Below are 13,764 nucleotides of genomic sequence, written 5' to 3' on the forward strand. Positions count from 1 at the left end.
GAAACACTACACCCCTCAACCACCCTGACCAGGCCCCAGCCTCAGCCCCAGCCCCAGCCTCGGCCCAGGCCCCAGCCTCAGCCTCGGCCCAGGCCCCAGCCTCAGCCCCAGCCTCGGCCCAGGCCCCTGTGGCTACATCCCAGACAACAGCGCAGCCCTCCCACAGAAACCCAGTAAGCAGTGTTTTTGTGTCGCCTCTCCACAGCTCCGTAACAGTGGAGCCAGCGGAGGTGTCGGATGAGCGAATTAACCGAGAGAGCCGAAGAGGACAGGTTTTTTTTCTGTAACCGAATATCCAAAATGTGGCCTAGTTATGACAAACTAGGTCTCCTTTTCTGTTTCCTCACAGACTTCTAAGAGAGACAGGGAGGACCTGGGTGGAGGGACACATAGTTGGGAGTGTAAAGGTTTACGTCCAGGCATGGCCGCGGGAACTAGGGGTGCTGAGGGTGCTGCAGCGCCCCCTGCTGACAGCACAAGAATTTAAAATGATATGACTTGAAAATCCACCACCGCGGCACCGCCCCGCAACATTAAGCCCCCCCCCCCCAGCACCCCCCTGATAAAACATGTTCCCGCGGCTATGCATCTAGGTGATACCTGTATGGGATAACATCTAAGCTGTTCTGAGTAAAACAAATAAAAAATAAAAAGCTCTTACAACAAAAATCCAAACTATTAACAAATAATTTAATCAACAATAAGTTAACATCCAAAACGTTTGAGGCCATAAATAAATATGTAAACTTACATAAAACACAAAAAACTCAACAAAGGGGTTATCACATTAAGTTTGGAGGCTAATCCCAGGTGGGATCCTAAGCGTTATGAGGTGATGTGTTTCCTGCCGTGTAACTTCCTGTGTAGCTGGGACTTGGCCAGGTCAGCTGAGAGACTCCTGGCCATCCTATCAGTGGCCTTCTTCATGCTGCGGGCCGCCTCGATGGCCTGGTCCAGCTTCCTGTTGATCTCCTCCTCCTGGGGACAGGCAACCAATCACAGCGTACATCAATCAGTCTATCAACCAATCACAATGTCCATCAATTATACTGTCAACCAAACCATCAAACTATTGAATGATCAGCTCTTTAAACCAATGACGATTTCAATCTATTGGGCTTACTCAAGGTCAATAAAGCTATCAATCATAATTTTTCACTTTGGTAAAAGTGATATATTGAAAATTGAATGTACAGTTCTGCAAACGCCTACATGAATTGACAGCTCTTAGTCATTTTTGTTTTAGCAGACGCTTTTGTCAAAAGCCTTACAAAGTACAGAAGAAGATCAAGGATCAGTAGAACATGGTTCAAACAGTATTTCTGGATTCTAAAACCTTCTGCAAGCTCACCTTGCTGCCCCTGTGCCGGCTGGTCCTGCTCACGGTCCTGGAGGGGGGCAGCGCTGGATGGAGCTGGAAGTACACGTTGCTGGGCAGGAGCGCTGTGTCCGACTGGGCTGAGCGCTTACGCTGGACAGACCCAGACTGCAGCATAGGCTCCCTCACCTTGAAGCTGTGGAGGAGAGAGATCAAGGTAGTTATCCAGTGGGCTAGTTATCTCGCTGGCTAGTTATCTCGCTGGCTAGTTATCCAGTGGGCTAGTTATCTCGCTGGCTAGTTATCTCGCTGGCTAGTTATCCAGTGGGCTAGTTATCTCGCTGGCTAGTTATCCCGCTGGCTAGTTATTCCGCTGGCTAGTTATCTCGCTGGCTAGTTATCCCGCTGGCTAGTTATTCCGCTGGCTAGTTATCCAGCGGGCTAGTTATCCAGCGGGCTAGTTATCTCGCTGGCTAGTTATCCCGCTGGCTAGTTATCCCGCTGGCTAGTTATTCCGCTGGCTAGTTATCCAGCGGGCTAGTTATCTCGCTGGCTAGTTATCCCGCTGGCTAGTTATTCCGCTGGCTAGTTATCCAGCGGGCTAGTTATCCCGCTGGCTAGTTATTCCGCTGGCTAGTTATCCAGTGGGATAGTTATCTCGCTGGCTAGTTATCTCGCTGGCTAGTTATCTCGCTGGCTAGTTATCTAGTAGTGAGTCAGTCAGAGGCAGATTTACCCAGCAGGCAGGCTGCAGGAGGATCCATAGTTGACCTGCAACAGAGGCTTCTGCAGAGAAAACCTCCCCTTGGAGAACAGGTTCTCCATCTCTGCGTCCAGAACTGCCGATACTGCGCGGAACCACACAGGAGACAGAACCAGGATCAAGGTGGCTGTCATACACATGTATATGGAAGTTGTTTACAAGTATATAGGATCCTGTACTGGTGTGATCTATGGGTATAATTAGAGCAGAAGCTGTTGTTTCAGTGATTTGGATGTAGAAATGTCCTTCGCTTACGCTGAGCCCTGTAGTTGAGGTTGCTGTAGGACAGTCCCTGTTTGCATAGTATTGGATTGGGACTTGGACCAGGACTAGGGCTGGGACTGGGGTTGGAGAGGGGAGGATCTGGGTTCCTCAGGTTACCCTCCGAACCTGTGGAGGGCGACAGAGGCAGGAAGTTCAAGTCCAACAGATGACTTGATACATTACATGTATGTAAGTGTAACTCATGCAAGTGATGCAGGTTAAAACAAAGTCACACTCTTAACAACCTCTGCTGGAGTGCTTTTCGCTCTGGGGTTTCCCCGGGCTGGTGGGGGTGTGTGGGTCTGGGCTCCCTCTTCTGCCCCCTGGTGGTGAGCCGAGGTACTGCAGGGTCCCTGAGCGCCCGGAGTCACTGTTGGTACCTGAGGGAGAGAACAGTAAGGTTCATGGTTGGTTTTTGGTTACATTGTGCTATGTATTTAAGCATAACAAAATTGTTACACAGCATTTTAAAAATTCAACACTTTCACAATCACAAACGAATCTACTGTGAACAATACTAAAAGCGTGTTAATACACAAGTTACTTATTAATTCTGACAACACTGCTGTTGACAGATGCACTGTGGTTGTACTAACAGTGTTGTTGTGTACCTCTGCTCCTGCTGGGGTCCATGTCTGAGGAGATCCAGTCGTCTACCTTCAGCAGGGTTGAGACAGGGCCTGGGCCTCGGGCCAGGGTGGGTGTCCTGCTGCCTGCAGACCTCCACACACTGGAGACACAAGAGCAGGACTGATCACCTGCTCACCCATCTGTCCATCCATCTATTTATACATTCATCCATCCATCTCATCCCTCCATCTCCATCCTCCTCTTCAGTAATCACCAATCAATCTCTTCTTCCCTCCCTCCCAGTGCCAGAAGCCTACCTGTGTGCAGGTGGTCCGAGGTGAGGCCTACCTGTGTGCAGGTGGTCTGGGGTGAGGCCTACCTGTGTGCAGGTGGTCTGGGGTGAGGCCTACCTGTGTGCAGGTGGTCTGAGGTGAGGCCTACCTGTGTGCAGGTGGTCTGGGGTGAGGCCTACCTGTGTGCAGGTGGTCTGGGGTGAGGCCTACCTGTGTGCAGGTGGTCTGAGGTGAGGCCTACCTGTGTGCAGGTGGTCTGGGGTGAGGCCTACCTGTGTGCAGGTGGTCTGAGGTGAGGCCTACCTGTGTGCAGGTGGTCTGAGGTGAGGCCTACCTGTGTGCAGGTGGTCTGGGGTGAGGCCTACCTGTGTGCAGGTGGCTTGGCGTGAGGCCTACCTGTGTGCAGGTGGTCTGAGATGAGGCCTACCTGTGTGCAGGTGGTCTGAGGTGAGGCCTACCTGTGTGCAGGTGGTCTGAGGTGAGGCCTACCTGTGTGCAGGTGGCTTGGCGTGAGGCCGGGGCCGGCTCCTGGAGCCCCGGTCCTGCCGGTGGCGGGAGGAGAGGAGGTCCATCCTCTGGCTGAGCTGAGGGAGCTGGATTAGTCCCTCCTCCAGGTCCCTCTGCAGCCTGGACACCTGCTGCTGCAGAGACACCAGGGCCTCGCTGCACACACACACACACACACACACACACGCACACACATACACACGCATACACATACACACACACACACACACACGCATACATACACACACACACGCATACATACACACACACACACATACACACACACACGCATACACACACACACACACACACACACACGCACACACACACACACACACATACACACACACACACACATACACACACGCATACACACACACACACACACATACACACACACACGCATACACACACACACAAACACACATACACACACACACACGCATACACACACACACATACACACACACACGCATACACACACACACACACACATACACACACACGCATACACACACACACACACATACACACACACACACACACGCATACACACACACACACAGAATCCAACTAAGCATTCGTGACTAGGCTAGTAGTGGTGTTCAGCAGATGCTCTGGATCTGATGAGACAGAGAGACCAGTGGCCCATCACCAACACCAGACTGACCTGTGACAGAGGCAGGCGGGGGAGGGGCCTTCTGGCTGCAGCGTATCCATGGCGACGCTGTGACTCGGGCAGGGATTCGCCTGGTACCGGGCGTTGCCGTGGAGACGCAGCTGGACTGAATGGAGAGGCTCTGCCCCTGAGTCTGTGGGTGGGGTCAGGGTGGCGTGCCTCTCCCCAGACTGGATGGAGGTCTGTACACTGCCCCTTGTGTCCCCAAGAAAGATATCTACAGGGTGGGTGTAGTTCTGTAGACTCTGGGCAGGCTGGGTGGAGGTCTGTAGGCAGTCTGCAGGGTGCGTGGAGGTCTGTAGGCGGTCTGCAGGGTGGATGGTGGTCTGTAGACGGTCTACAGGGTGGATGGTGGTCTGTAGGCGGTCTACAGGGTGGATGGTGGTCTGTAGACGGTCTACAGGGTGGATGGTGGTCTGTAGAAGGTCTGCAGGGTGGATGGTGGTCTGTAGACGGTCTACAGGGTGGATGGTGGTCTGTAGAAGGTCTACAGGGTGGATGGTGGTCTGTAGACGGTCTGCAGGGTGGATGGTGGTCTGTAGACGGTCTGCAGGGTGGATGGTGGTCCGCAGCTGGGAACAGGAGCCCTCGCTGTCTGACCCACTCAGACCAGAGCTGCTGTTGCTCTGGGTCAGCACTCTGAACATGGAGGACACATCACGGTCACAGTCCTGTCTTAACTGTACCTTCAAGCAGCTGAAATATGTGTGTGTGTCTGTTTGTATATGTGTGTGTCTGGTTTGTGTGTATGTAGTGTGCCAGGGGTGTATATGTGTGTGTGTGTACCTGGATCTCTGAGTGTTTATCTTCGAGGGGGACAGCCCTGTGGTCGACTCACAACTTCCAAAACCGCTGTCAGTCTCCGAACTCACTATCCTCTGCACCGCAAAACACACAACACACACTTTCACTCACCCTAGTCTCACACACACGCTACACACACACTGCCATACAGCTGTGGACAGTAACAGTGATGCTATATCCATTATCAGAGAGGTGGACTTGCCTGTGGAGAGCTGAGGTCTGAGCGGCCGTGTGTGTCAACGCTCTGTGAGGAGCAGGAGACCTCCACCAGCCGGCTGCTGTCCTGAGATGCAGCTCCAGCAGAGACCTCCACCAGCAGGCTGCTGTCCTGAGATGCAGCTCCAACCGGCCTGCACAGGAGCAACACCGTGGAGATGGTCCTGGATTTAATGGTTCATCACTCTCAGCACGGTCACAGAGGCACCACAACATCAACCACAACAACAAAAACATCAACTACAACTAAACACACACTGACCTGCCAGCGCTCCACTGCGTCTCTGTGGAGGAGGAGCCGAGTCCAGCCTGACCACCAGCCCCTCTCCCTCCAGACGGCCCGCAGCCCCTCTCCTCCTCTCCCTCCTCGGGGGTGGGGATGTGGGCTCTGTCCAGGGAGGTGTGTGGGGTCCTCGGAGGGAACAGGGAGGAGAGAGAGACCATCACACACTGTTCTCTCTCTGCTCTGGTAGAACCCGACACGTCTCTGTGTCAGTAACACTATCTCCTACCAGAGGCCCAGAGCGTGCTGGCAATCAGGGCACGCACACACACACACACACACATACACATACACACAAACACACACACAAGCACGCACATGGACACACTCCATTTACAGCATCCATCAACAGCAAAAGATGGTTATCTAGGGCATGCGATACACCATCCACACTAACATGCCTGCTTAGGAGCAGGGAGAAACAGAGGCGCCATCTACAGCGAATATCAAACCTCCTTCCTGTCCTCCTGGAGATGACCTCTGACCCCATCACAAAAGGACGGGTGAAGCCCATCCCAGCAGAATCAGATGGGAGGTTTTCCAAACAGGGGAGGAACGAGGGACGTGTTTGCAGGGTGATGTAGTGTTATCCGTGCCTACCTCAGACTGCTGCTGCTCTGCTCAGGGCTGTCCAGCTGAGAGGCTGCCGAGAGAAGGTCTTCCTCTCCACAGACGTCCTGGTCCTCCTCCTTCCTCGCCTCGGTCTTGTAACCCCATGGAGAAAAACCAAGGCCTGGCTCCTGTAACACGACGCCTTGTCAGATAGCATGACACACACACGCACAGAGACACACACACACACTGTGAAACATGAGTGTGTGAGGATATTGACCCCCACATCATGTGGGTTTTAGACTGATGTGTACCAAGAACCATGAGGGGACACCATGTCAACAACACCACCTCTGGTTGTCCACACATACGAGAGGGAAGGAGGGAGGGAGTGGGCGAGCAAGTAAGGGAAAAGGTGAGTGAGAGAGTGAGGGGGGAGGGAATGAATAAGTAAGACAGAGAATGAGGTTGGAGGGACAGACTGAGTGATTGAGTGAGTGGGGGTGAATGAGTGAATGATAGCGTGAATGAGTAAGAAATAAGGAGAGAAATCTATAGAGTGGGAGAGAGAGACAGAAAGATGGTAGAGTGACAGAGAGGTCTAGAGAGACAGGGTGGGCGAACGAGTGAGGGTGGGAGAGAGTGAGTTACCTCATGCAGGGATGGTGCTGGAGGAGGTGAGGGTGTACCCAGGGAGGGGGTGCTGGACCCCCCCCTGGGGAGCAGAGGGGTGGGGGGGGTGGAGGATGAGGGGGGTGGGCGGAGCTGCTCACACATGTTCCTGTCTATCAGCTCCTTAATGTCCTCCAGGTACATCCCTACCCTGAATATCTCCCCCTCCACCAGTCTGAACACACACATACACACACATACACACATAAAAGATAAATACATCTGTAGGTTTGTTTTGTTGCTTTTGACTCACACGACAACCATTCCTCTCACTGATATATGTGACGGGTTTTACTCTATTCACAGTTCACAGTAAAGTCATCTGAATTGACCTATTTCAATTGAATATAATATCAATTAAATATAATTGATCATAATATATATATTTTATTAGTAATTTTGTGTTGACCCCTGACCTGTCTGGGTCGAAGGTGCCCGTGTTCCGTACCACGCCCAGGTAGGTCTGCATCTCCAGGGCCCGATGCTCCTCCTTCCTGCTCAGGTACCCCCTCTCCAGGTGGTCCTGAGCCTCCACCATGCTGCGGAACACCTGGAGCACACACACACACACACACAGGCACACACACACACACACACACACACAGGCACACACACACACACACACACACACACAGGCACACACACACAGGCACACACACACACACACACACACACACAGGCACACACACACAGGCACACACACACACACACACACAAGGTTTTGGACGTGGTATAGTTAACATGCATTCCTCTGGGAGCTTGTGTGATGTTAGTTATTCTCACCATCTGCTGTTCCTCCAGGGTTATAGACACAGTCCTGAGGCTCGATCTGAAGTCCTCAACCTGCCAAACAACACAGTCACATCGTTATCATTTTCAACTGATGTTGCCTCGAATATATTTGGCTCCAATTATTCTGCCTCCAATTTTTCCGTACCCATTTTTTTCTACTCAACTTTTTCGGTCTCCAATTTTTTCAAAAGAGCTTCACCTTTATGTCACTATTATTTTCGGCAAAAAAAAATTCTGCTCCAAAATTTCAGCCTCAAATTTGTTATCCTAAAATTTTGGTCCACATTTTTGGAATCTGATATTAGACCATTCGAATTTGGGCAGACTGATTTTCTGAAGCTTGAATTTTTGGATCAGATTTTTTTTTTTTACATTGAAATAAATTCCTATTTCAATTTTAAAGAGGTGAATTCAAAACCAACAAATTCGGTGGTGTTTAAATTTCAATATTAAGTATTCAATGCCTTTTAAAATTCAAAACATCATGTCACTGATTTGCTTCGATATACTTTTCACTTCAACAGAAAACACCCTGATCTTGGCCTCTCCCTAACCCTAGGCTGTGTCTACTACTGAGCACTTGTGCACTTCGAGCACTGACTTTCAGTGCTTAGGGCGCTTACACTGACAGAATTCAGGGCACTGAAAGTACACGGATGGCGCACTGCAAACGCAGTGTAATATTATAAAAATGCAGTGTACAACGATGGACACTACTCGCCCTAAACGGGCGCCATCTTGGCTACGTAGCGGAAGAGGAGGAGCCCTTTCGGCAGCTTTTCATTTCATTTCTAAAATAATGGCGGACGAAATGACTCACAAGCAGATTTGAGTCCGTCACTTCCGCCTTAGATTCGCGGGTGCCGCGAGCAGATTTGCTCTTCAGATTTTCTCTTCTGCCAAGTGGTTAACGTAAGTGTTCCGTTTGAGACAGTACTAATCAGCGACGGAGTGCATTACAGATGTAAGTGCACTGTATTGCAGTGCACTGTACTTCGTAAAGTGTTCGGTAATAGACACACCCCTAGATTACAGCCATGTTGGACTTCCTGTACCTTCTGCAGGAACTCTCTGATGATGTCACGGAGCTCAGCGGTCATCCTCTCCCCATCACTCTGCAGCTCCACCTGTATGGGGGCGGGGCTAGGGGCGAGGCTGGGGGCGGAGCCTGGGGAGGGTTTGTAGACGGGGCTGGGGGCAGGGCTAATCCCCTCAGCACTGTTGTTCTGCTTCTCTGCACTGACTAGTTCTGGCAACAACACCAGGGGATGAAGAGGCAAATCAAATCAAATTATTTTTATTTGGCCCTTCGAGTCGATGTCACTTACGCCCACATCAGATCCTACTTTACATTTTATTATGATTTTTTTCAAGAGAAGTACGTTATAATGAATGCTTAGGTAATATAAAGTAACATGATATTTAGGCCTGCCATCATGTCATTGCAGAAAATGTTTTAGTCGATGTGTTTGAGGTAGGATGGACACTACATAGTTATAAACAGCCCTGTCATCATGATGATTATCCTTCGCGTCCTCCATCTTATGAAAGCTAAGATGTCCATGTAACTGGAGCCTCTGGTCCCTCAACACAGTCACTACGGAAACCACCCGTTCCACCTCATCAAGTAGCGAATGTATCGTCAAGGCTACAGAAGAACTTCATGTTATCCGGTGACAGAGGCGGAGTCTAACCTGCAAAGGGGGAGGGGCAGTGTGGAGAGAGAGGCGGAGTCTTGGCGTTTATGGGAGGGGCCGTGGGGAAGGGCGTTGATCCAAAATGGCTTCCACTGCTTCGTAAACCTAGTTGCTCCTGCAGACCAGCGTACTCCAACTCCAGATTAAGCTCTGAGGGTGCCTGAGGCTGTTAGAGGAGAGGAAACAAGCACACTTAGACTACAGTATATACATAGTTATATACAGTATGTAGTTATATACGGTATATATAACTGATAGATCAGTATAGGAGGAAAGGATGAATGTAAAGCTTCAACTTACCTTTGCACCCAGCCTCATCTGATCAATGAGGTTCTCAGCCTCTGCGTATTTAGTCAGTAGCTTGTCATATTCAGCCTGGAGAGAACGGGTCAAAATTAAGAGGTGAACCAGATCACAACACATGACATCACAACACCTGACATCACAACACATGACACACCCGACCCGTCTGTACCTGCAGGTGGTGCACCAGCGCCGGGCTGGTGTTTGTCTGTGTGTCCGGGTGTGTGAAGGCGTGGGGTCTGTCTGCGGGCTGCAGCGAGTCCTCCAGCACCCTGCTGATCACGTCCACCGCCGCCAGGCGCCTCTCCGACGACATACCCAGCATGCCCGGCGAGGACAGGGCCCGCATGATAGGGGTCGGTGATTGGCCGAGGGGTTTGTCCAGGCCGCTGGGGGTCTTGGGGATCTTGACCTTGGGGGCGACCTTGGAGAAGTCTGGGCGCCTGTAATGGACCTGACCCTGACCGTACTTCAGCTCAGAGAACGACCTGGTCCTCGCCAGGGGAACATTCTGGATCCCTCCCTCCTCTACTGATTCTTCTTGTCCTCCTACCTCATCCACCTCTCCTCCATCTTCCTCCTCCTCCTCACCTTCCCTTTCCTCCTCGTCCCACTCCTCTTCCTCCACCTCCTCTGTCTCTCTTTCTTCCTCTTCCCCCTCTTCCCCCTCACATTCATCCCTCTCTTCATCCTCATCCCTCTCTTTTTCCTCCTCCTCCTCCACCTCTTCCTGGGCCAGGTTGGTCTCTCTGGGAACTCCACTACTCTGCTCCTGGTGTTGCCCAGCAGCGGACGACACACGACTATGGTGAGACTCCACAGTCTCCTGTCCCAGACTCTCTGATCCCTTTGAGCCACCACTGGGCCTCCCTGCGCAGCTGCGCTGTGGGGCTGACCCATTAACATGAGAGGGCCTCCCTGTGCAGCTGCGCTGTGGGGCTGACCCATTAACATGAGAGGGCCTCCCTGTGCAGCTGCCTCCTGGGGCCCTGCTAAGCAAGGTTTCGTCCATGCTCTCCAGCAGGGACACCTCCGGCAGGGTCTCTGCCTCGATTAGTCTGCCCGAGAGAAGCAGCTGGTCCTGGGAGAAGTGCCGTAGGAGCAGCTGGGTGATGTCTGGATGTGGGGCTTCGAACACAGGACTGCTGCAGGTAGGCAGCCCTTCCGTCGGCCTGCTGGGGTCCAGGAAGCTTCCTGTCCCACCCTGGCTTACAGCGGGAGACACCCGCTCTGCAGCTCCCCTCTCAACCGGAGAGAGAACAGGGGTGGTATCTCCAACCCCACCAACCGCAGGACCGTCGGAAAGATCTAGAACGTTGGGACTGGACTGGAGGGTTCCGGAATTTTCGCCGCCGGCGTCTGAATTCTCCTCAGGTGAAGCTAGGGGGTCGAGGTAGCGGCTGTCCAGGTCCCCGTCGTAGGGAAGCTCTTCCTGGTCCTCGTCGCTGGTGTCCCCTGGGTCCTGGTGCCCGCGGGGTGAAGGCGTCCCGGGCTGGGCGGTGTTGGGTCTCTGGACGGACGGACGCGTGGCGCTGCTCTTCGTACGGCCCTCCACCACGCGCTCGCCTTGGCTGCTGACATCACTGCTCTCAGACGACAACAGCTCAGGATCCCCTACGACATCAAATGTCAAAGTGGATCAGAATCATTACATTTGTTAGAGTTTTATTCTTTTTTATCCGCGCAGGGTGTCCATTGAGATTATAACCAACACAATACTTCAATAAGTCAGTGAGCTGTGTGTGACAAGAGATTACACATGCTAGAGAGGTTGCCACAGATTACAAAAACCACTACAGACTAGAGGGATTAACACAGAACAGGGAATCCATCAAACGACAAAAAACTAGTCCAGACTAGGGACCAAAAATGACAACTAGAGCAGACTGAAGAGTATAGCACAGACTAGAGAGACTTGCATAGACTACAGAGACTACCACAGACTAGAGAGACTAGCATAGACTAGAGAGACTACCACAGACTAGAGAGACGAGTGTCTCTGAGTCTCACCGCTGAGGTGGACGCTGGTCTCGGAGAGAGCTGAGTCTGGCTGGGAGAGACGCACGTCGAAGGAGCTCTCCAGGTCGCTGAGGTGGACGCTGTCGTCCTCGCTCAGGTCCAGGAACACGCTGTGCTGGATCACCTTCTCCCACAGGACGGAGGAGCGAGGGGAGGAAGACCCGTCCCGGCTCTCCTCGCTGTCCTCCTCTGGCTCCTCTGGTTCTCCCTCCATGGACACGCCTCAAGTCAACACCTCCCTCTCTCTCTGCACCTTTCTTTCTTTGTCTCTCTCTGTCTGTCCCCTTCTCTATCTCTCTCTTCCAACCCCTCTATCTCTTTCTATGCACCTATTTCTCTCACTCTCTCTCTCTCTTTCTTTCTTTCTTTCACTCCCTCCCCCTTCTACATGTTTCTCTATTTACTGCTCCTTCTCCTCCTCTGTTCCTCTCCCCCCCCTGTCTCTTTTCTTTCTGCCTCTCCTACCTGCTCTCCCTGTGCCCCAGTGTACCCTCCCTCTCTCCCCCCTCAGCTCTCATCCACTGGACCAGTGTTCCTCAGCCCAGAGTCAGAGAGACAGACTTAGAGGACGGTCCGGTTCCTAAGCAACACAGACAGGCAAGGAGCAAACACCGGATCAAGATGTTGAGCTGTCAATTATTCAACATTCCTTGTATTGAGTGGGCGTGCTTATGAAGTTTTGTGTGTTTGTGTGTGTGTGAGAGAGAGGGGCAGGAAGTATAAGTAATGTGTGAGTAGGAGAGGGTGAGAGAGAGACCACATGTGTGTGTGTGTGTGTGTGAGAGAGAGAGAGAGAGAGAGAGAGAGAGAGAGAGAGAGAGAGAGAGAGAGAGAGAGAGAGAGAGAGAGAGAGAGAGAGAGAGAGAGAGAGAGAGAGAAAGTTGACAAACTGGCTCTCCTGCATGCAGGACGTGTGTGATGAACAATTTTGAAAAAATGTCAAGCTTTTTTTCAGTTGGGATACTTGCAGTGTTGCAGAAACATTGTACTCATATAGGTTGCTTTAAAAACGTCTGTTAAATTGAATTTACCCTGACATGTATTCATTCAATCAACTTTGAAAGGTTAAACTAAAGTGTCAGGGAGGCATTCCTTTTAAAGACCAAACTAATCCTTTCCTGTAGCAATATTCACGTTACATTTGTTTCTCAATCGTCTTAGTAAACAGGGTATTTTTATCTGATGTATTCAGACTGACAATCCAAACTATGTCACTCACAAGCAAGTCGTCAACTCACCCTTAATTTAAGCAGACTGTCTGCCGTGAGTAGTTAGTCCAGCTTCCTTCGCAAGTGTTTGAATTTAGCGTGTTATATAGAATGGCTGTATAAAGCCTCCCAGATTAACACTGACATAACACCAATTACATTTATTCTGTGTTCGAGACATTGTTTCAAGACGCAAGGCAGGTTTTGCTGTCTGTGGTGTCATAAATTATGTATTATGTAGCGCTGACCGTCTGCGCTGGCTGGGTTTTGGCAGCGCAGAAGAGGAGGAGTTTGGTTGCTGGGGTAACTCTCCAAGCGTTCCCCTGATAAACTTTCAGTTTGAGGCTAGCACTAGCTAGCGATTTCGTTTTTAATAAACGGTTAGCTAATACTGGCATTTGTTAGTGAAGTCACTAGTTCTGTAGACTGCTACTGAACTGTATGGCTTACTAAACACCATTACTTTCTACGATTTTGATCTTTCTAGTTACCAGTTTGATTAATACTGTGACACCACCCAACAGAGATTTCTGCTGAAATCCCGATAGAGACTGAAGGTCACGATGAGATCACCATTCCCAACTTCAAGATTTCTGCACCTCGGGAGCTCAGAATTAATTTCAAAAACTAACAATCGTTTAATTTACCCGTGTGCCCGTCGGTGCCCCGGCATCTGTTGATTATGTTCAACAATGAAGAGGCGGGCCGCCCCTATTGGGTTTACCCTATCATGTGACAAGACGTTAGTTTTATATAAAACAAGTCTACCTAAAGTTCAAAGACGTTAGTTGGGCGTGTCTATCTTTGAATGTACACGTCCGATT

General features: G+C 51.0%; 1 protein-coding gene across 1 annotated transcript; it reads right to left on the reverse strand.

Moving 5' to 3' along the window:
- Positions 1–678: 678 nt before the first annotated feature.
- On the reverse strand, positions 679–12,153 carry LOC136958778 (microtubule organization protein AKNA-like). Its single transcript, XM_067252879.1, has 21 exons — positions 11,724–12,153; positions 9,886–11,327; positions 9,711–9,785; positions 9,408–9,576; positions 8,769–8,962; positions 7,705–7,764; positions 7,338–7,471; positions 6,901–7,096; positions 6,298–6,437; positions 5,677–5,826; positions 5,506–5,578; positions 5,401–5,460; positions 5,181–5,272; positions 4,386–5,033; positions 3,698–3,871; positions 2,942–3,075; positions 2,591–2,725; positions 2,337–2,471; positions 2,055–2,166; positions 1,352–1,514; positions 679–978 (listed from the first exon to the last, which is right to left on the reverse strand). Exons 1-21 carry the CDS (start codon positions 11,944–11,946, stop codon positions 826–828), a joined length of 4,662 nt encoding a protein of 1,553 aa, XP_067108980.1. The 5' UTR covers positions 11,947–12,153; the 3' UTR covers positions 679–825.
- Between the last annotated feature and the right edge of the window lie 1,611 nt (positions 12,154–13,764).

This window comes from Osmerus mordax, chromosome 16 (genome assembly GCF_038355195.1).
Source record: "Osmerus mordax isolate fOsmMor3 chromosome 16, fOsmMor3.pri, whole genome shotgun sequence".
Lineage (NCBI taxonomy): Eukaryota > Metazoa > Chordata > Actinopteri > Osmeriformes > Osmeridae > Osmerus > Osmerus mordax.

Coding starts and splice junctions, on each gene's coding strand:
- LOC136958778 (XM_067252879.1), bottom strand. CDS start 11,946: ATGGAGGGAGAACCAGAGGAGCCAGAGGAGGACAGCGAGGAGAGCCGG. Junction 8,963..9,407: donor CTGCCCCTCCCCCTTTGCAG/GTTAGACTCCGC, acceptor TGTTGTTGCCAG/AACTAGTCAGTGCAGAGAAG. Junction 5,034..5,180: donor ATAAACACTCAGAGATCCAG/GTACACACACAC, acceptor CTCCATGTTCAG/AGTGCTGACCCAGAGCAACA.